Raw genomic sequence first — 24,011 nt, forward strand, 5'->3', positions numbered from 1 at the left:
GCTGCTCAAAGCCTAAAGCTTAACCTGCCAAATGCTTAACCAGCCAAATGCTTAACCAGCCAAATGCTTCTAGTTTCTGGTCTCCACATGTTATATATCTTTCTGCTTTCTACCATCACTCTCTGGGATTAAAGGCTCACTTCTTGGGATTAAAGGCATGTGTTACCATGCCTGGCTATATTCTTGAACAGATGGATTTCTGACTCTGGAATGCTAGGATTAAAGGTGTGAGTACCACCATTTTCTAGCCTTTGTATCTAGTGGCTGTTCTGTCTCTGACCCCAGATAAGTTTATTAGGGTGCACAATATTTTGGGGAACACAATACCACCACAGCCATTCTCATTCAAACCACCATAAGTCCTGTCTTCTCCTGTAATTAACCATTCCTGTCAGTGACTTCAGTAAAACTCATTACTTCAACAACTTACATTTTTGGTGGTTTTATTTTGATTTGCTGTGAGTTACCTATTTGGAGTGAGCAGACATTTGTTCATGTCTCCTTGGGAACAATGTCACATAACATTTACCTATCTTTGAACCCTTTGAGTTAAAATAATGACTAGCCTGGGAAGATATGCTCTCTGGTATCCAAATGCTATAGGAATAACTAACTACTTCTGATTGTATTTGAAGCCCATTCTCCAAGAGGTAAATTATGTCTGGTGTCATTAAATGTCTCAAAACATGTAGCTGGCTAGGTTCTAGGTCCTAGGGGAGAATGCAATAACACCATTTTGTTAAATGATCATAGTAATAATGTTCTTGTTAAACTGTTATCTTTATACCCAAAAATTAGTGTGGCTTTCAGCCCTCATCAGAAATGGCTCAGTAAGGACTGCTAACACAAAATTCTGACAATGATATGGAAGGAACACACAATTATCAGTTTTAGCAGGTATATGAATTCATTCAATTACTCAGAGGTGCATATAATCTCCACAAGGTGAGAGTGTGGTTACCTTATCATACTGCAAGTGATTTCCTTCTCTTGAGAGACAGAAAAGTCTACCCCCTTCTGATAAGGTAGAATAACAAACCAAAGTAAGACTTCACTTAAGTTCACCATGGGAACCAAAGAGTTTATTGGGTGAAGGTTGCTTACAAATGTAGGTGACCTCAGAACAGCAGCACTGAAGAGACTTTACAAAGGATGGATAGTTGCTTCCCCATACTTGCATCAATGAGTCTCTCTCAATTAACTTTCATGCAGACTATATACTCTCACATCTGGAGACACCAAGGCCAGAGTATTAGGTAAGAATTTCAAACAAATTCTTGGGAATTATAGCTTGTTTCTCAGGTGAGAGCCCATTGACACTCTCCATTCATTCTCTGTGAGAATCAACAAGCTTGCAAGTAGTCATGGCTGATCAGATGAAGATGAGAGCTGTTTTTCTCAGAGGACTGCGTCCCACAACAGCACAGTTATATTTACTATGGTGCTATTCACAATAGCCAAGTTGTAGAGTCAGCCTCGGTGTGCCTCAGTGGATAAAGAAAATGTGGTTTATATCACCCATGGAATATTTTTTTTATTTTGAAATAGAATAAAAGCCTATTGTTTGCAAGAACGTAGATGGAATTCAAAGGAAATATATTATGGTAATTAACTGAGATGTATCAAGAGAAATATTAGGATTCTCCATTGTATAGAAAATTAAAAGGAAAAAGAATAATTGTGTACAGGAAAAGTGATTAAGTAAAGGGGATCAAGTGAGGATAAGTGAAGGGAGGTGGACACGGTCAAAGCTGTATGTATGTATAAAAATACAGTGAAGTGCAGGTACAATTATTATGCATTAACAATCATAGCAAAATGATTTTGAAAAGATGAATTCACATAGAAGAATGGTGACATGAACCTAGTCCATGTGTGGCCACATTGGTGTGATGATTGTCCTTGGTTAAGAAGCAGGAGCTCAGGTTGTGAGCATTCTCAGTGAGTCAGTTCTGCTGACATCCAGCTTCCTCCTATAAGAAATAGACATTTAGAGAGAAATTCACTCCACAGAAATTAAAATTCTAGATCATGTTGGGATAACAGTACTTTGTTAAGGTCTAAAGCTTAGAAAACACAATCTAGTATCTGATTTTAGAATCCCACACCACTCCCACATCTGCAGTATTTATCAAACTTTTTCTTTTTACATGACAGTAGGTTTATTGTGGTCTCCCACATTTTCCTATGTATTATCAAACATGTCATCATTTAATCTTTGTGATGAGATTGATATTATCTTTGTTTTACAGAGAAGAACTCTGAAACAAAGAGACATTAAATGCCTTGTCCAGGCCACATTTCCTAGAAGTGAATATTTGAACTTATGTGTTTTGACTCCATTTAAATATAAAAAAGACTGGCCATTTAGATGCCGCAGAAAATCTACTGAAATTATAAGGATAAATATGGATCGCTTATACTGAAATGTGACATCTAAACATATGAGTTTCTGACTAGCATTTGGATCATTTTTATGTAGTTGGTTCTTGAAATTTGACATTAATTAAATGTAACTATGATAATAGAATTACAATAAAGAAGAATAGTCTCATGGATATCATTCTGATTCTCATTCAATTACATTTTTGTGATGAATAGATCAAGGTTCAGACAGACTAACCAGTGTGGTGGTTTAAATAAGAATGGCCCCCACAGGTTCAAATATTTGAATTCTTGGGCCCAAGCTGATAGAAGTATTTGGGAAAGTTTAAGAGATGTGGCCTTGTTGAAGGAGGTTTGTCTCAGAAGGGAGGGCTGTGAGATTTCAAAAGGCCATACCATTCCCAGTGTCTTACTCCCACCGCCATGTGCTTGTGGATCAGGATGTATTTTCTCAGCTACTTCTCCAGTGCTATGGCTGTCTGCCTACCTGCCTGTAGCCGTGCTCAATTTCATGATGAGCATGGACTCCCCCTCTGAAACTGCAAGCTTCCATTAAACTCTTCTATAGGTCGCCTTGGTCATGATGTCTTATTACAGCAATAGAAAACTAACTAACGTGCCTAGTAACTACAGGAGCAAAAATGTTATCTCAGCAGATTCATCATTGACACATCACAGAGATACCTGTCTGAGCTTGCTCAGTGATTCATTATTCAATAAAACTAAGATACAGAATCTACAGAAATACATATTGTCAGATAAATAATGAAAATATGGTTTGCATACATACTGAGCATTATAGAGCCACAATAAGTTTTCATATATTTAGAAAGAAAAATGGAGAGGCTGGAGAGATGGTTTGACAGTTAAGAGCAACAGAAGCTCTTCAGAGAATCTGAGTGTGATTTCTTTCACAACATGGTGTTTCATAACTGTCTAACTCCAGTTCCAAGGTTTCTGATGCCCTCTTCTGACCTCTGCAGACACCAGGTAAATAGACAAAAACACTAAATTACATAAAATAAATTAATGATTTTTTTCTTTTTTTTTTTTTGACAGGGTTTCTCTATGTGAGTCTTGGCTATCCTGGAACCAACCCTGTAGAACAGATTAGCTTCAAACTCACAAAGATCTGCCTGGCTGAATCCTGAGATTAAAGGCATGAACGACCTCCTCCCAGTTATATATAATTTTTTAAATTAAAGAAAACATGGATGGAGATGGAGGACATTAATTTTAGTGAAATGTACTATAGACACAGAAATTAACACAAGATAATGAAAAAAATCTGTATTTTAATGTTGAATGCTAGCTAATGCTTAATACAGAATAAAAACAGCTAGACCAAGAGATACATTAACTAGATGTAGTATTTTATTTAAAAATGTTACCTGTATGATAGAAATATCACAGTGAATTTTATCTTTATTATAATTGATCTGTTCATCAAGAAGAAAACAGCGAATTTGGGAAGTGACTGAGAAATAACTAGAGAGAGGAAGGGTTTGTTTTCATTCATGGTTCAGGGTATAGTGAATTATGGGATGAAAGGAAGGGTGGTGGGACCAGTTCCCATGTATAGCAATGTGAAGCTGACTCTCACACCCAGGAAGATCAGGAACCATAGAAAGGGGGTTGTTCACTATTATATATTTCTCTTTTTCCATTTTGATTCAATATAATACTCCATCCCAGCAGAAGGTGCCACCTACATTCAGGGCATCTTCCCTAATTATATCTCTTTGGAAACACTCACACACAGAATAACCAGACGTAAATCTTTTGGGTGATCTTAAATACAGGTAAGTTGACAATGAATATTAACCAGAAAATGGGAAAGGAAAGAAAAGCATGGAGAGGGGAGAAAATAAGGGAAACGTAGGGAAGGCAAGCAAAAGGAGGGGATGGGAGGGGAGGGAAAGAAAGAATATGAAAGAGGAGGACAAGGAATGTACAGTCTCCTTGCAGAACAGTGCATGTTTCTCTGACCTGACCCTCCTGATGGATCTCTCTAGTCTTTTGAATGAAATTTGGCACCTTGTACAGACCTTCTTTAATAGAGGCATGAAACCACACCCATTGACTTTTATTGTCATTTGTTAATGCTGCACATTTCCTTCCCTTCAAGAGAATCATTATACTCATTTGTCTTTTGTGCACTCTGTATGAATTGTGTGTGTGTGTGTGTGAGTGTGTGTGTGTGTGTGTGTGTGTGTGTGTGTGTTCATGTGTGTGAGTACAAGTGAACACATGCCTGTCTTCCACAATGGAGGTCAGCGGACAGCCTCAGGTGTCATTTGTAGCCTCCAACCTTGTTTGAGACAGGGTGCTGGGTTTGCTGCTGTGTTTATCAAATAGTGCTCCTGAATGTCTGGACAGTCTCCTGTGTCTGTGTCCCATCTTGATGCATTAGCACTGGGATTAAAAATTGAGTTAATACATCAGCTTCACATGGACATTTGGGATGTGAACCCAAGCTCCCACTTGTGTATAACAAGTGCTTTATTTACTCACTAAGCCATCTCCCCAGTCCTTTACCCTTAAATAGATTATCTGTACTAACAGATCTTGTCCTCCCCACTCAAAGAGACTATTATCCATATTAACAGATCCATGGACACAGCATACCACCATGGTCACAAAGAAAAATGAGCTCAGGAGCAAAACTCTCAGCACTCAAGAGTCTGTGGCTTCCCAAAAAACTGCTCAGTCTAATCAGTTTTCTGAACATACAAAATGCCAATGGGTAATTTTATCATGCACCACCTTGAAGTCTTTATATATGTATAGCTCTCATGAAGGTTCATTGTTGTACTTTGAAAGTAAACTGTATTGGAACTAGATGGTACAAGCATAAGGCTACCTAGAAATACCTACATAGCAATAGCTAAAGTGATTAAACTTCACATAAAGTGTATGCACTCAATTGTTTGTACAATGCATGTGTACATGGATATACACACAAATGGAGGTCAGAGGACAGTCACCAGTGTTATTTTTCAAAATCCATTCATTTTTAACAGCATCTGTAACTGGTCAAGGGTTCACCTACTCATGTAGACCAGCTGTCCAGGGAACTCATAGAGCTTTGACTCTATCTGTTCAGTGCTGAGATTACAGACATGCAACAACATGCCTGTTTTTTTTTTTTCTGTAGGTGCCAGGGATAGAAATCAGGCAAACACTATACTGAATGTACTACCTCTCAAACCCACAATTGCACAGATCTTAGTGCCTTTGGGTATGGGAGAGGGTGGGTATGAGTGTGACTCTTCCTGCTCAGAAAGTTAGCATAATGTAAGAACTCAATTCTATGGCTCATAGGAGCCAGTAAACCAGAGCAGGAACCTTCTTGAAAAGGGTCCTATATTTTTTTTTGGCCAGATTTCTCAGAAGAACATAATACTTGGAAAAAAATCTTGATTCAGAGTCTATGGACAAACTCCCATAGCTGCAGGGACTGAGATAGTCATATACAGGGAGGGATGTGAGCATAGAAAGTCCATGTTCTGATGTGGAGTGAAGAGCATAGCAGAGGGTGGTCAGTAAGGAGAAGGAAGATTAGTTATGTGTCTTTTCTCAAAGGAAGAAGGTTGGAAAGTGCTAAGGCAAAGGGTAGGGAAACTCTCAGTTTACAACTCCACTACAAAACTCTGATCTTACCAGAGGCTGAACCATCCTGTACTGCTTTACAGATTTTTCACTGTTTATGTCTAATGAGTACTGACTTGAGTCTTCTGAAGTGAATATATACATACTCATGATAGTGAACAGAAAAACAGTAGAAGAGATTGAAAGAGGAAGAAGGAATAGAGGAAGGAATATTGAAGAGTAAAGAGATGTGAGTGGAGTAGAGAGAGAAGACAGGATCAAGAAAAGAAGCAATGAAGGGAAGAAGGCGAGAAAATATTAGGGAATGAAGGCAGGAATTTGAGTGCCAAATCTATAAACTGTTGGTTGTATACTGTAGGCCATATTTTTAATTTCTTTTTGCAAGTAACAGAGAGGAAACTTGTTTGCATGAGAAACCAGATCAGGTCACATGAAGCTTACCTAGGGAGTTGAGCTTACCATTTTGGTGTGAGTAGTGGAATAAGACATCTCAGTGCTTTCATTTTCAACCCCTTTCTGCATCTTATAAAACCACTTCTTATATTCCATTCGGACCTGGAAGTTTTAATGAATAATTAGAAGCATGGCTCACACCTTGAGCCTGGTTCAAGGAAAGGGAATCTGCATAACATGGAATACAAAAGACACGAATGCCAAATTCTACTCTTATTGTTTTTCTGCATATATTTGAGCTTGTTAATTTTATTTAAATTCAATTTCTTCCAATATAAAAAGGAATCTGGGTTAAATACCCAAAGGATTTGATGATGTTGCTAGTGGTGAAAATGACACTGATGATGATAATGAAAATGGTGGTGATTAGTATAATTGTATGATTGTGATACTGCGGAATATGATGGTAGTGATGGTGATAATGAAGATAAGGATTGTCATAATGGTCATAATGATAATCATGAGAATGTTAGTGATAATAAAAATAATGCTAATGATCATAGTAGTCACAGTTAGGGATGATAATGGTGATGATTATGTAATATGGGGGATAGTGACCAAAGTGATAGTTATGATGATGATGATGATGATGATGGTAGTAATATTGATGATGGTAGTAAATATGATGGTGATCATCATAATTATGATAGTGTTAATACTGAAAAATATGATGATTGGTGGCAACAGTGATGAGAATGATGAAATAATGACGATGGTTATAATAATTATAGTGGTAATAAGATGACTATGATGATGGATGTGATAGTAATGATAGCAAGCAAGACAATGATAGAATGATGATGGTGATAGTGATGGGGATGAAGAAGCAAAGCATGATAAGAGTGTGATAATGGTGGGAAAATTTTACTGAACAATAGATATATGTGAGGCACTTAAGCAGCATAACTTTTAACTTTCACATTAATTCAATAGAAAAAATCCATCTTTAATCTCTAATTAAGTTGATATAATCTAAGTCATCTGAAAGTAACATTTAATAGTGTACATAAAAGTGCACCATACAATTCTGTAATATGCCTTTCTAAAATAATTGTCATATTAAAAATATAATTTGAACTTTTTGCTCCTCAATATTATTTCACAAAGACACCCACATTGCATTTTACTTCTGTTGAAATAATTTACTTAAAAAAGTTATAGATTGCCATGCATACTAGATCCAATTAAGAATATAGTGAGTCCTTCATTATTAGAAAGCTTACCAAGCGCACACTAGCCTTCATAAAAAAAAAAAAAAAAAAAAAAAAAAAAAAAAAAAAAAACCTCTTGGAAGTGAATCAAGGTAGGGTAAGGGTTTTTAAAGTTAAAAGGCTGTAATTATATGACATCAGTTGCAGGCCAAGGGGCTGTTTTACAACCAAAAGGAAATAGGGGGCTTTTAATCTGTAAAACATCACACAAGATTCATATCTTCAGAGAAAACTTTTATTTGCATATGATCATCTCCTAGCAGGGAAGAAGGAACCATTTGATCTGTAAAACACCTAGTAAGCATCTTTTATCAGAAGGGAGAAACTGTTTAATAACAAGCCTCCAAAGGGGAGGAGGTATGTAGTCAAGGTAACCTAACTTTTCCTAAGTCATTTCACTGTGAAGGAGGAGTACCAAACATAGGGGGGCACAAAATATTGAAAAGGAATTAATGAAATACTATATTGATGGTACATTTGTATTATCACTTTAACTGTTGCTATTTACATTCAACAGCAAACAAACAAAAAGTTCACCAAAGATTGTTGTTAATAGAGATAAAATTATAATCAAAGTGACAGTCACAAAAAAAATGACATGTGCTCCTGAATTATATTGTACTGTGTTATAGGATCCTAACCCTTCAAAATAAGACATTATAACACTTCCAGATGATAAGGTAGACTGAGAGAGAATAGACATCCTCCTTGAGGTCACAAAACAAACTACTAAATAGAAGAACTGAGGGTGAGGTGCATTGTGCCCAATATCCTAGTGTTACCCTATACAATACAACTCACAACAGTGGAACTACCAATCACCTCTCTGGTGAACTGAAATTTGATCATGAAGTTTGTTTTGAATAATCAAAGGTGTGTAGAAATGATGATATCTGTAACTGCTATATATAACCTTTAAGATCTAAGGTGTGGTTTACATACATTCTCCTTCCCATTTATTTGAGACAAATATTATCCTACATTTTGTCCATAATGCCAGGCTAAATCACTGTCAAGTGAAAACTTTTTCATTTCATAAAGACTAATTCAACCAAGTGACAATTATATACAATGGACAAGAAAGAAATCCTAAATTTTTAAGCCACCATGGCTGAAAAATTGGTAAGAAAGTACCATTTATTAATGCACCATAGCCCACCTCATTTTGACATGCCCTTAAGGCGTATGCTTAGATGCTGACAAGACACAAAACACAATGTGTGAAATATATAGACAAAACTTGAAACTACCTTAAATAAATGAAGATTTCAAAATAAAAATGAGAAACTCCAAGAATGTGAGCAAATGGTTTAAGATAATTTTGGTGCTAGGTTGTTAAGAAATGAGACAGCCTTACCTGGCGATTAAGCAGACAGTGTACCACAAATATCAAAACCCCCTGTAGGACATTGATGATGGTGAATAGATAGGCAATGATTAATCTCACTGTCTTCCCAAATTCAATGACCATAAATAAGCCAATGCCCCAAGAACATCCCAATACAAATAGATGAACAATGGCTTTAAATGTCATCATCCTGGAAGAAAACAATGACAATAAAGTTATATACTGTTCATCAGGCTTTCACTATATGTTTAGTTAGCATTGGTGGAAATCATATTTTTATGTGTTGTGTTACAGTATTTTGGAAATATTTTGCTTATTAAAAAATGTGTATCTGTCCTATCTGCAAAATGTGCTGGGGTAATGGTCATGCAGAACTTGTGTGAGTGACCAACCAATGACTAGTCCAACTTGAAGCTCACACCACAAGAGTGATCCCACACATATCATTGCCTGGATGGCCAGGAACCAGAGGCAGGATGGGCCAGAGACCCCTGATAGAAACAAATATGATTGGCAAATAAAATAGTCAATGAAATGTTTCCTAATGATATTCTGTTCGACGTATAGACTGGTGTCTAGCCAAATTGTTATCAGAGGGGCATCATGCAGTAACTAATGGGAGCAGATACAGAGGCCCACAAACAAACATTAGGTGGAGCCAGGGAAAAACTGCAGAAATAGACAGGAAAGTTTGTAGGAGCCAGAGGGGTAGAGGATACCATGAGAAGATGGCCCAAAGAATCAAGTATGTGGAGCTCCCAGGGGCTCCCAGAGACTGAAGCAATAAACTCAGACTCTGTACAGGTCTAAGCTAGGTCCTCTGCCTATACCTTATTGTTGTGTAGCTTGGTGTTCTTGCAAGGGTCCCAACAGTTGGAGTGGACTGTGTCTTACCCCTTCACTTGCTCTTGGGACCCTTTTCCTCCTAGTGGGTTGCCTCACCCCCGCTTTGATATGGGGGGGTTGTGCCTAGTCTTATTGTAGCTTTTAAAGCCATGTTCAGTGGAAAACCCTGAGAGGCCTAATCTTTTTTTGGAAGGGTAATGGATCTGGGGAAAAGGAGATGGGGAGGAGGGACTGGGAGGAGAAGCAGGGGGAAAACTTTAGTTAAGATATAATGTATGAAAGAAGAATAAAAGAAAAAATTATAGCAGCTCACTCTTGAGGAATTTTGGTGTTTTTTTAAGATGTTGAAACAGTTAATGTCTATGGGAGTTTTTTATTTAGACTGCATGAATTTTCTATTATGAGAAGGCTGTGAGCCTGTGAGAACAAGGAGTAGAATGTAATGGTTTGAAAGTGAACCATTACAATTGTATATATCAATTGTCTATTTAGTAGGAAATAAAATCATCTAAATGGTCTGCTTCTGAGAACACCTGTGAGGGAGTATTAAAATTAAGGTTGACATCTGGGAATGTCTGTGATGGATTGTCTTGATTACAGTAATTGAGGAAGAAAGTCCTGACCAATGTGGGCAGCACCATCTGCTGAGCTGGGACGTTGTCCTGGATAAAATGTAGAAAGGGATCTGTATATGTGCATGCACTCATCACCATATTCTTTTCATTTGTAGATGAAGTAAGGCCAGGTACTTCAAGATCTACTTTCTTTGACCTCCCTATGATTGTGGACTACACACAGTTCAAGACCTGTGCAGTAAAATAGGTCCTTTCTCCCTTAACATGTATTGGTCAAAAATTAAATAATAAAAATTTCCTTAGTACATAACTGAAGAAATATACTGGTTTATTTGAAATACAGAATTTTCTTACTTCTTCTATTCATTGTCCCTAATTATGACCATGGGGTGGGTCTGTTGTCTACATTTGTATGTTTTTGTGTTTTTGCTTGTTGGTCTGTGTATGGGAGCCAGAACTTCATACATGTTAACCAAGACTCTTATCTATGAACCACAGCCACACCCATTACCATACTTTCTATCAAGGGTTTCTCCCCTAGAAAATGTTGCAATGGGAAGAACTGATTCTGGTACATTCTTACTTGGTGTCCTGAAGAGTAGAAACTTCTTTATTGAGGGAAGAAAGTTTGCTCCTCAAAATCCATATAGTTTGAAAGTAGAATACCAGGTTTATCTGTGGGAATAGCATGAGAAAATGCAATGGGATTTTCTTTTAGGCTCCATTATTCATATACAAATTTTCTTGTATCTGAGACTCATTCTCCAAACAATTCATGCTCCATAAGGATTTCATGGACATTCTCTGATGTATTATGTACAGCAAACATCATATCTCCAGTTGCCTTCATTTCTTGTGTAGTTTTCTGTATGCATTTTATTCAAAACAGGACATTTTAAAAGTAGAAAGCTATTATTCATTCCTGACCTAGGCAAAAGCTATTAATTAAGAAGTTTCTAGAAAATAGGAAACCATCTTGTAGAAACAGAGTAGATGGATGTTCACTTAGTATTTTCTGATACTACAAATAAACTAATGAATCTAGAACTTTAAAAGCAATCCATGGTGGACTGCTATATTATATATTTTAAATTGCAATAGAGGAACCAGAATGAATAGAAGAGTTGAAGGATAGGGGAAGGTTCTGGGGAATGCTGTCTTCTGTGTATGACATGCTTATTGTGCTCATGAATTCAGTCATTGTGGTTATCCACACAAGACCCACATAAGATCAAGTCAGTAAAAACTCCAGCATGGATGAGAAAGGAACTCTTGAGGTTTCACCCCAACTAAGGAATGAGTGGCCTTGATAGTTAGAATAGGAAAGAGAGTTAACATTTCCCTTTTATATATAGCCACTGATAAGCTAGGCTCCACACCCATGCACATATGGGCTGTATTAATTTGACTTAGTTGGATATCTTGAAGAAGAAGGAGGAGGAGGAGGAGCAGAAGGAGGAGGAGGAGGAGAAGAAGAAGAGGAGGAGGAGGAGGATGTCAAGTTGTGGGGGAGAACTAAAGGGAAGAAATAGGTGGTAAATAGAACCATAGTTCCTTGTATACTTACATAAATTTCTCAACAATAAAGTTGAAAAAATCAGCTAAAGGGAGATAAGCAAATGAGGGGTAGATGAATGATGACAACATATTCAGGAACAAGGTCCTTTCAGACTGAGCTCTGGTTCCACATCTTCAATTCAGTTCCATTTAACAGATAACAAGTGCATATAACATTCACCTACCAAGATAATGGCTGCTACTGGACCCAAGAAACTCCAGATGAATGCTCTATGAATGCTGAGCCAGCAGCTGTGGACAGGAGATAAGAATTAGCTCTTTCTCACTATAGGAGTTGAGCAAAGGCCCCAAAATATGATCTAACACTGTGCAGAACAATTTATTTCCAAGCTAGATTTCAGATGAAGTTCTTGTCTGACATGAGCTGGGTGCACTAAGCATCAGCTTTTCCAAGTTTGAAGTACGAAGTGGTCAAATATGGTAAAGATTAAATGACTGAAGAAGCAATGGGGTATTTAAAACTTAGTAGCTTGCATTTCTCTGAAGTTTTGGGTTATTAATTCTCAATCTTATTCCTTCTCCACTAGACTTTTGATAATTTCTCCAATATATACAAGATAATTTTTGGGGATTTTTGAATGTTTTAAATATGTAAAACATTTTTTTTGCAAAATATCTTAGGAAGATTGACTCTTTTTATCTGTAAACATGGACAGTTCTCCATCTGTTCTAAACTGTTTTTATTGGTCATTCATGAAGTATCTCATCTGCAAGCTGTAGTTAAGGCTAAGTGGGATGAAACATGTAAATTTGGGGGCAAAAGTCAGGACTCCTTGGATGTAGCTGTTATAATGACAATCGTAGAGATGATAAGACCATCAAACCAATAGTTAACTCTAGGCTAACTCAACCAGCCAAAATTAAACATATTTCATGTACAAAATACTCTATTTACTGAAGACTGTCACATTTTGTCATAGAAAATGTCAGCCAATTTAGTGGAACTTTTTTTCTAAATTGGATCCTGGCATGGAACTATGAATCTGATAACTATAATGTGCCATGGTCAATATTTACCATACAGTAAACATCTGCTTTAAGCTGTCTTCTTGCGTTGAAAACTACAACCATGTAGCAAATGCAGTCATCAACTACTTATATTTTGTATGTAGAATTTTACTGGGACTCAGTTGCACCCCTTCCTTTGTATATCACCAGTGGCTGCTTTTACCATAGAAATGTAATATAAACTTATTGCTACAGAGAACAGTTGGTCTATAAACCTAAGATATTTAGTGTTTGGTCCTTTATTGAAACAATGTGCCTGCTCCCAATCTTCTTTACCATTCAGTCTCTAAGATCATTCTGATGAGTGGTAGGGTTTAAGATTCCTCACAGTGAGAAAAGGGTAGGGTTCAAGCTGAACATCAGGCATATCTCTCAGTTGAAAAGAATTAATGTGGTATTTTGTCACTGGTTTATCAATGAAATAAAGAACTTCCATCATCATGGAGTTATATTGACAGACACACAAGCAGCAAACCAGACTTGGGTACTTGGTATTTTTCTTCTCAATGGGTACTGTCATTCAGCGAATTGGTCTTAATATCTACCTACTGTTTGTGGTTCCTTGAAAACATAGTCAATGGGGATTTAGTGGGATTGCTTTAGCCATTTCTTAATTTCATGAAATTGGGTTCATTTTTTTTATGTCTGTAGACTTGTTTGTGAATGGATTTCTCATTTTACAAAAATTCTCAATGTGATCAAATACCAAATCTGCTAAGGATTTCCAGTAGACTGTAGGTTTAAGAATTAGAAAATCTGAGACAAAGGATATGGACCAGTTGTGAGACTTCTCACCTTGCATGCACAAATACCTGGGTTCTACCTTCACCATTGCACAAACTGGATGTGGGGCTGAAGGCCTCTCACTTAATCACCTAGGAGGTAGAGCCAGGAGGATGGGGAGCTCAAGGACATCCTAGACTACACAGTGAGTTTCAGGCCAGTCTGGGATGCTTGAGACCGTGTCTCAAACAAACCAAAATTCAGTAAATAAAACAGGATCAATTTGTTCAACAAATATATACATAATTATGGGCAACAAATGGCATCTATGAATGGACAACTTTTCATGTCATAGCTAGAATAAATGTTAACCAACAACAGTAAAACAAGACACTGAGAACCAACACTATTGGGATTTGTAAGACAGTAATATGCAGACAGGCTGGTTTGAAGAACAATATAAAAAATAGGTTAGTTGTTCAATGAGAAGTTTGGTGTTGAAGTTACATTTATACATTTCTACCTTGCACACTTTATGCTTACTGGGTGTGTGTTCCATAATTTTCATGGCCAGCTATCGCAGACACAGCGACAATAAAGGCAGGGATTCCATAGCCTACAGGGTACATGAACCTCTTCTTGAATCTTCCTGAGCTGCTGTAGTTGGCCACTTTAAGATTCCTCACAGTGAGAAAAAGGTGTAGCCCTTCAAGAAACATCCACATGAATGAAGCCAAGTAGAGGTAGTGCAACATTCCTGCAATGAGGGAGCACAGCACCTAGGAGAGATAAAAGGGAGTGTGGTGCAGATTCAGGCTGTACTTGTTCAATTCTCAGTATCTTTTTTTCACTGTGTGTTGGCCTGGGATCTCAACAGGATTCTCTAGCACTTTTCCTGGAGACAATGCACATCAAGGGGGCCCCTTTTGGTCATTGAAATTTACTTTCCAAGTGAATCAATAATTAGGTCAGAAAATGCCAAGATGTTGTCAGAGTATGCCTCAGATTGGTAATTCACAAGGGTTTATAGACCCATACTCCATTGCCCTAGAACTTTAAACAGAACTCTATATCATTACTCTAGACTGCCTCCTGGAGGTCTTCAGTGGAATCTACTTGCAATTGTTATGCTGGGTACTTTCTTGAAAGCAACCATTCATTGACACTCTTTCCATATTGGTTTTATTTTCCTTCCTAGCTGAATGTGTCTTAGATAAAAGGCAAAAAAAAAAAAAAAAAAAAAAGTTCATCATCAACTCTTTGTTGCAAGATCCATGTTTAAAGAAAATGATAATGAGCCCTCCGAGAACAACATTTACTGTTTATTAGTGCTGCATAATACAATAAATGTTCTCTCAGGATGAGATTTCATCACTTTCAGTAGATGGACACCCAAGTTTACACAACATAAATAAGATGATAATAGAAATAAATATTAGGAAATTGAGCTTTAAAATACATGCCTGCTTGTGATCTGTAGCAGGAATCTTAGAAGGTCTTATTAATAAAAACAAATCTGAAGCCAGGTATTGGGGTGAATGCTGGAAGATCAGAGAGACAGAACAAGTCACAGCCACCTCACCTTGTCAGTTCCTCAGCTGATGCTGTTTCCTCAGGCTGGAAGCCTCTGTGTCCTCATCCCAATGGATCTCAGCTGAACTGCTACTCAAAGCCTAAAAGCTTAACCAGTCAAATGCTGCTAGTTTCTGGTCCTCACGCCTTTATACCTTTCTGCTTTCTACCATCACTCCCTGGGATTAAAGGCTTGCTTTCTGGGATTAAAGGTGTGAGTCACCATGCTTAGCTCTATCCTTGAACACATGGATTTCTGCTTCTGGAATGCTAGGATTAAAGGCATTAGTGCCACCATTTTCTAGCCTTTGTATCTAGTGGCTGTTCTGTCTCTGACCCCAGATAAGTTTATTAGGGTACACAATATTTTGGGGAACACAATACCACCACAGTGATCCATAAGTATCACAAATACTTTGCAGCTTGTACTGTAAAATTACTTCCCTGATCACTCTATGAAGTCAGATTCTAATATCAAAAACTGCCAAATATCATTTACAAAAGGAAACATGAAAATATCCTCCTCTTTATGGGAAAATATTAACAAAATATATAAGGATAATAAATAAAAAATGAATAACATATGAAACAAAACATTTCTTTAACAAGGAAATTTTATCATTACCATGTAAGTGGAGACAGATAAAACATGTAAGTGTTTTATCTTGTATTTTATTTTCTGGGTTTTCTTGTTGTTCATGTATATTTAATTTGGGGTTTGGTTGTTTTTGCAGAGTCTTTAACATGTGAGGTAACTTCTCTATCAGTTTGCATCATACACAGCATTCAGAAACTGCCAAGGGTAGATTTCAAGTATTCTCACCACACAAGATGATAATCTTTAGAGAGAATGCATATGCTAATTAGCTTGATCTGGCCTCTGTTCATTTAGTGATGCAAAGCACCTTACTGAAGACCATAGATTTCCTAATAGACAGATGTTCCTAGCTTCCTCTAGCAACTAGGAATTCAAAGTTCAAAGGGCCACTTCTGGGAATACTTCCTTTTATACATCAGTCTGTGACAGAGGAACAGAGACAGTGAGAAGGAAACCCTTGTCCTTCTATACAGAAACCACTAACAATATCAACAATGAACTATTGATGAGTGGTGAGCCCAGTGTAGCAATCTCTTCTTAATGAGCCCACCAATTTTCTGTGTTTTTAATTATTTATTTTGAGCTAGAGTCTTACCACATTGCCAGGGCTGACCTCTGACTCACAATCCTCCTGTAGCTTCCCAAGTAGCTGACTACAGAAACAAGACCGTGCATTATTATTTTAATGGATGCCTATTAATTTAACAAGGTCCTGTGGTATGTTATAGCATTTCAACATGTATACACAGCATGGGATGATCAAGTCAGGGTGACTTTGAAGCCGTGTATAGATGATAACAGAGATGTCTTTACCATGTAGGTGAAGAATTGGCATACTTCAAATGTATTTGTTTACTTCTATTGACAAATGTTATGAAACTTAGCTATGGCTTGGGGGATGACTCAGTGAGTAAAAGCACTTGCTTTGCAAACGTGAACATGAGTTCAAATCCCCAACAACCACATAAAAGTTTTGCATGGCTGTAGGTGCCTACAACTTCAACACTATGAGGTGGGGGAGATAGATACATCTCAAAAACTCTCTGGTCAGCCACCCTAGCTAAAATAGCAAGCTCCTGATTCAATGAGAAACTGTGTCTCAAGGCAATAAAGAGGACACAATAGAGATAGATACCTGACACCCTGCTCTGACAGCTACATTCATACACATAACTGCTCATACCTGTACATGTTCATGCACTACACACAGACACACAGATACCACATACACCAAGAACATTGTCAGGTAACACTGCTGTTAGGAATGCTTTCAGTTTTAAAATAATCAAATATACAATTTTTTTCAATTCTACACACAAAGAGAGCTGAAATTTCCATTCTGCATTTCCTTTAGACATCTCTACTGATGAATCCCTCTCTTTATGCTTGCTCCAGACAAGATGGCTATGACTTATTAGGACAATGAAGTAACTAACCTTAGGCTCAGTTCTGTTGATGCCTGTGAGGAAGAGGAGATCAGCCAGGAAGAGGCAGATGGAGAGCTGTAGGTGGAGTGGAGTGCTTGTATTCTGTATGGGCTGGCACAAGAGAAAGGTGACAACCGCCAGGAATAGGCACAATAGAGAAAGACTCAGTCCCACGTAGGTGATCACAGAGAGTGCAGAAAGCACAGAGTCCTCCTACAAGCCACAGAAGAATACATCAGAGTCTCCACGTATACACTACAGTCATCATGAACATCAGCATTAGGAAGTCTGGGGCCTTGTCATGTCACATTATCTGTTGTACCATTACAGTTGAGATTAGTGCTTAGCACATGTTATTCACTTAGTAAATAGTAACTAAATGAAACATGAATGTGGAAGTAAACAGCATGATGGACATTGAATAGTAAAATAGTTAATAAACAGGGGATAAAGTGAAACAGGGGAGTGCAAATTTAAATTAGATACTCACAGCCACAAGTGTTAAACATCTGACAAGGCTGACTTACTGACTGAAACCTGTGACTGTGGAGAACTGGAACATTGCAGAATAGCGGTAATAATATGGTGGTTGTTTTTAGCCTTGTGATAGCATCTATTACCACCAGCGTGCCACATAGCATCCTTATGTATATTCTGTAAATCCTTTTGAAATACACAAGCAAACCCCTAACCTTTACCAACCAAAAGACTCAAAATGTCTTCAGCCTCTGAGGCTGTACCAGATTTCCAAGCTTACTGTGACCCACCTATCTGGTGTTCCACAATTGTGTTCGAATTGACTTCATCCACTATTTTCTTTGTTCTCTTACTATAAAAACCTGGTATTTAGAGTAATCTGAATTTGTTTTCTGGGTCATTGTCACTGATACTTGGCCCTAGAATAAGTATTTTTATTTCCTATGAAGTAGGAGCTTTGATAATTTTGTTATTTCATGTTAATAGGAAGCCATTAGGTGACTTTCTTTCAACTTAAGTTATCTCAGACTCATTTGACATTTAAAATTCTAGGGGGCCATGCTAAGTATTTGATGATAGCTACTTGCCTTAGTTTGGTTCAGCCAGGAAAATTTAGATATAACTGTTTTGCAAGTGAAGTAATGCCTTTAATTCCAGATCCCCTTGGAACCTACTACTTTGGGGTCTGCTGACCTTACTTCCCAACATATGAGGGTTTTCCTTGCTGGGTTGTGCTTAATCCAGACACACTTATGGAAGAGTCAGAATTTCCCCAGCTTTGCTTAACCCACCCACCTGATGTTTCTACAACTGTATTTCTTAAAATGACTTGAGTCATGATTTTATTTTTTAGTTACTATGAAATTTTCATAACATGCTACCACTGGACACAGCTGAAATAAAATTACTGAAGAAAGATCATGTGTCATACCCAAGATCCACCATCCTTCAATTATGATAACTCTGAACTGAATGTTCTGCACTGATTCCAAGCATTTTCCAAGGGTACTATGAGACACATACACCCAAAGTAGCAATTAACTTGTAAATACTCTATGCGTTGGCATGCATACTATTCCCATTTCATCTCCACAATCCACTACTGGTATTTCTTGGGCATTTGTTTGGAAATTCTATCAGGGGAGAGAAGCTACCCATGCAACTTTGTAGGGGTTCAGAAGTGAAATGTCCCCATCGATTTGTGTACTTCAAAATTGATTCCCCAGTTGGTGGTGTACATTGGAGAAGTTACAGAGCCTTTAAGAGACACTCTCTTTCCAAAGGGTATATGTCACTCTGGGGAGGTGTTGAAGGTTTATAACTGTGCACCATTTCCCCTTCTCTTTTGCTTTCTCTGCTTCCTATCTGTGGACAAAGTGTGACCTCTCTGCTTCCTGCTTCTGATGTGATGCCACACTTTCAATGCCATGATGCACACCATCCCTTTGGAACCAGATGGCCAAATGAACCCTCTTTATATTGCTTTCAGTCACAAAATTTTATCACAGTAACAGCAAAGTAACTAACAAAACATTTGACAGAAGCATGGCCCTCCTCTTTCTTGGATGGTCAGCATCTTTGACCAAGCATGTATCTTCAGGGGGGATGTCCATGTAAGAGTCAGTGAGGAAGAGGAAAGAGAACACATTCCTAGTCAGTCAGTTCAGTTGATTAAACCTTGGCAATCAATCTTTCAATGCAGCTTCAATGAGACAACAGAGGTGGCAACAAGTTCACACTTAACTGTTATTAAGGGTGTTTCTTGGAATCATCTCTCATCAAACCTACAATTAACTTATTCTTTCTGGATATCTTTTATAGATATATATTGAAGTAATATCATGTTTATTGCTGAGACCTGTGAGATTTGATACCTCGAGGGATAGAGCCATGAGCACAGCAAAGCTGGACAGCTGGAAACACTTGCAAATGGTGTAGGAGTCATTGGTGTACATATGAGAACAGCCCTTAGTGGACCAGCTGCCTCCTTCCTCTGATCCTTTCCAATGGACACAGAGATGTTCTGCTCTTGGGTCAATGGGCTGCAAAGAAAACAGTATGAAGGAACATGATTTTTGTTTCATAATTCCAACTTTTCTTTATCTTTAATTAGGATATGTGACATTGGGTTGCATATGTGATTTAATGATTTCCCTTCTAATGTTTCTCTCTAATCTTTCTCATCCCTCACCTTTCCTGATCCTTCTATCTTTGCTACACCTCTACATTTTAACTTCTCCACTTAGATTAATCTGACACACACTGGATTGAGGAAAACATATGTGGGGACATTTCACATCCTCTCATCTCACATAGATTTTTGTTTCATCATTTATTCTCTGTCTTTATGCATATCTCAGTGCCCTGTGCACTGACATAGAATGGACTTACCAGTTTCTTGTCACTGACAAAACAAATGAGGGACTGTAGTGAGAGATCACTACTTGAAGAGAAATGTCAAGTGTCTTTTTTGAGTCCCTCTTTCTGCTCCAGGCTCCCCCTGGAAAAGGCTAGTCCCTCTTTCCTACCTTTGACTCTCAACATGCTCAACAATTCCCATGGCCCCATTGCCTACATAGGTTTCAGCATAATAGTTTCCCTTTATGGAAGTATATATGTGACTTAGCACTTCATTCTCAGCTTTTTTGAAGTGCCAAATAATTCACAAAGTAAAATGTATATATTTAAAGTACAGGGTGCATTCACAGATTTATGAATGGAATACAAAAGCTGTACTGGCTGGTTTTGTGTGTCAACTTGACACAGCTAGTCATCAGAGAGAGGAAGGAGCTTCAATTGAGGAAATGCCTCCATGAGATTGAGCTGTAATGCATTTTTCCAATTAGTCATCAATGGGAGAGAGCCCAGTTCATAGTGGGTAGTGCTATCCCTGGACTGGTAGTCCTGGGTTCTATAAGAATGCAGGCTGACCAAGCCATATGGATGCAAGCCAATAAGCAACACTCATCCATAGCCTGTGCATCAGCTCCTGCTTCCAGGATCCTGTCCTGTTTGCATTCCTGTCCTGATTTCCTTCAGTGATGAACAGTGCTATGAAAGTATCCAACAATCGAAACCCTAACTAAGATAAGAACTAAGCTAATAAGCATATAATTTCAGTGATTATCTTGAAAAAATACACTATTTTAAATATATGTATGCAATAGTAACAATTAAAAAAAAGAGACCAGGAATATGAGAAAGAGCAAAGGTGGGGTGTATGAGAGTGTTTTGAAGGGAGGAAAGAGAAGGGAAATGAGGCAACTGTATTTTAATTGAAAAAAAATGATATACAGTGAGTATATTTTACACTAATTTCTTCTGAGCTGAATCATTCAATCCTTGAGATTCAGGAAGTGTATATCTCAGAAGTCTCAGGAAATTCCTGATTCACAAGGCCCCATCCTTCCTTAAGGTTATATAAACTTTGAGGATTGCTGAGGAAAGAAGACTTTTTGACCTTTAGAGCTGCCTACAAGACATGTAGAGATCTCAGAGCTTCCAGGTTTCATGAAAAGGACCTCACCCACACTGGGTTGGTCCTTTTGTGAAGAACCTGTCTTCTAGACATCTGTGCTCTGATGAGTAGCCACTCACTTTTACCCTAACAATTTCATTTCTTCACTAAATTGGAATTTTGTGGTATGATTACTTTGCTGTCTTGAGGGTTCCATATCTGGAGTAAATACACATTTATGCTCATTTCTTTAGGAAATGTGTCACACAACAGAAGGACCGAAATACATTAACATGAAGGGAAGAATGTAATTTTAATACATTATATAAATGTATGAAACGTCATTATTTATCCCAAATTATTTATAATTAATTTCTATTAATAAAAGTATTTAATCATCTCAAGATTCACTCCTATTATTGTTAAGTCACATTAAGTCTCCAAAATGTTATAACTTAAAGTTTGTTTTTATAGCCCATGTTTCCTGGTTTTTCCACAAAATCTATCCCTTAGTAGGCTCTATTATACAGAAACTAAGAATTCTACTGTTTAGCTTTTCAGTTTGAGTGAGATCATAAAAGGTTTATCAGACTTGACCTTCAGTTGAGACACTGAAAGGCAATGTTATTTCTTGTTGTTGTTTTATTACTAGTTTTGTTTTTGGAATTGTAATTACATTGTTTTCCCTGTGTTGACTACATCTGTATTTGACTAAAACCCAAGCATCTGGGCATATATATCAGGGGTTTTTCTTCATTGTATTATTTAAGGTCTGAGGATCCACCCTAAATCTAGTTCATTTGAGGTCAGAAGACACCCTCCTAAATCTCATCTACTCCTTCTTGCTGCAACCCACATAAAAAGACATGGAAGAAAGAGGTACTGCTTTTTTTTTTTTTTTTTTTTTTTTTTTTTTTTTTTTGCCTGTTTACCCTCAGTCTCTCTGGCAAGTTCATCTATCCCGATGCTGAAGCATTCTTTCACTGGTGTTAGCATATTACTTCTTCAGGATTCTAAAGTAGACTGAAGACCAGCAGCTCTCTAGGACATCACTGGGACTCAATCACCAAACTGGAATTGCTGAGACATCTGGTCTCATGGGCTAAACAACTAATGGAACTAATGGATCCTTAGCCTTTCTGTCATTCTATTATTTCAGTTCTTTTAAAGAACTCTGACTAATATGTCTCCTTTCTCTTTCCTCCCTCCAAATACTCCCACTTACCCTTCCTTGCTCTCTTTCAAATTCTTGGCTTCTTTTTTCCATTAATCGATGTTATGTCACACATATATGTATATATATTTTCCTAAACACAACCTGCTCAGTCTATATAGTGTCATTACTCCTATGATTATTTTCAGATCTGACCATTTGAAATTATATAACCCAAAGCAACATCATATTTTATAATATTTATTATATGTTATTTACATATCCTGCCCTGGATGGATTAAGTATTTTCCCTCCAAGTCTTGGTTACTGTGACTAATGTTACTGGAATTATGAAAGTACAGTCTCTTTCCAAAACCTTGGTTTCTATCCTTTGGATATATGCAACAGGGGGATTGATGGATTCCATTGTAGTTTCCTCTCTCATTTTTTGATAGGCTCCATATAATTTTCCCTACTGGCTATATATTCCCAACTACGTTTTTCAATGACTCTCTATTTTCTGCATTCCCATCAATATACACACTTGAAATTTTAAAAATTGTGTAACTGATATTGAATGTCCTCTTCACAATTCCATATGTATGTAAAGTGTACTCTTATTAGTGTGTCCCCTCTCACTCTTTAATCTCACTCACAGCCCTGGTGACCCTAGCTCTTCATAATTCCTTTTCCAACATTAATGTCTCTTGTTTTGTTTGAACTGCCAATGAATTTAAATAGGGCTATCTGTGTGACCAAAGGCTTTGAAGTACCCATTTGAATCTAGAGGCATGTGAAAACATCTTCTTTGATCGAATACTTCCACAGTGGAAGATTAGGGCCTGTGGACTGCTTTCTTAACCAAGGTTGATTGACTGTTGATATGAAAATACAAATAATAACAGTAATGAAGTTACACAGGATTGAAGTTTCTCAACATTTTGTAATTTCTCTTATTTTACAATGATCACAGTTAGATCTTGTCTCTTTTTAGAAATTTGATTAGACCACCTGCCCCTTTAAACACTTCACAAAAGGGATATTATCTCAGTACTTAAGAGAATTAACTGCTCTTACAGAGGACCCAATTTCTATACCCAACATCCACATTGTGTCCCATAACTGTCAGGAAGTCTAGTTATAGGAGATCTTATACTCTGTCTTCTGTGGGCACTATATGCTCTTGTGCACAGATGTCCGTGAAAGCAAAACACTCATGCACATAAAATAAAAATAAACTTTAAAGTTGTTTTTAAAGGATTTTTTGAGAGTAAGCTCACCTGAGTATTTTGTAAAGTCAGGAGTACAGGTTCAGACAGGACAGGTTTGACTTCTGAACGAATGGCACCACTCACAATAAGAGAGTTTAATTTTACTTTCTGTATTCCTTCATTGTTACTAAAAAAGGATTCGTTTAGAAACTTCCCAAGGGACTGATATGCAATAAGAGCAACTGCAGTCTCATCTGAGGGGAAAAAAGATATAATACAAAAGATTGATACACAAATGTCTTACATGTGGACTGTAAAGTAAACATAATGTGTTTAGTACAATTACTGATGGGTATCCCTTAAATTGCATGTATAAC

General features: G+C 37.4%; 1 protein-coding gene across 5 annotated transcripts in view; it reads right to left on the minus strand.

Annotated features, from left to right (window-relative positions):
• Positions 1-1,055: 1,055 nt before the first annotated feature.
• The window catches only part of LOC114684978 (adhesion G protein-coupled receptor E4-like), a 67,752-nt gene continuing 44,796 nt past the window's right edge, over positions 1,056-24,011 (minus strand). For 4 of the 5 annotated variants that reach the window (XM_037197939.1, XM_028859532.2, XM_037197937.1 and 1 more), the window contains 9 exons: positions 23,704-23,888; positions 19,688-19,855; positions 17,346-17,549; positions 14,283-14,518; positions 12,173-12,239; positions 11,014-11,105; positions 9,019-9,199; positions 6,457-6,552; positions 1,056-1,973 (listed from right to left, as the gene is read on the minus strand). In XM_037197939.1, coding sequence (XP_037053834.1) covers positions 1,947-1,973; positions 6,457-6,552; positions 9,019-9,199; positions 11,014-11,105; positions 12,173-12,239; positions 14,283-14,518; positions 17,346-17,549; positions 19,688-19,855; positions 23,704-23,888 — 1,256 coding nt within the window. In that variant the 3' untranslated portion in view covers positions 1,056-1,946. The remainder of the gene's footprint in view (positions 1,974-6,456; positions 6,553-9,018; positions 9,200-11,013; positions 11,106-12,172; positions 12,240-14,282; positions 14,519-17,345; positions 17,550-19,687; positions 19,856-23,703; positions 23,889-24,011) is intronic. The other variant, XM_037197938.1, reaches the window with a different exon arrangement.

The sequence above is a fragment of the Peromyscus leucopus genome, chromosome 22 (assembly GCF_004664715.2).
Source record: "Peromyscus leucopus breed LL Stock chromosome 22, UCI_PerLeu_2.1, whole genome shotgun sequence".
Classification (NCBI taxonomy): Eukaryota; Metazoa; Chordata; class Mammalia; order Rodentia; family Cricetidae; genus Peromyscus; species Peromyscus leucopus.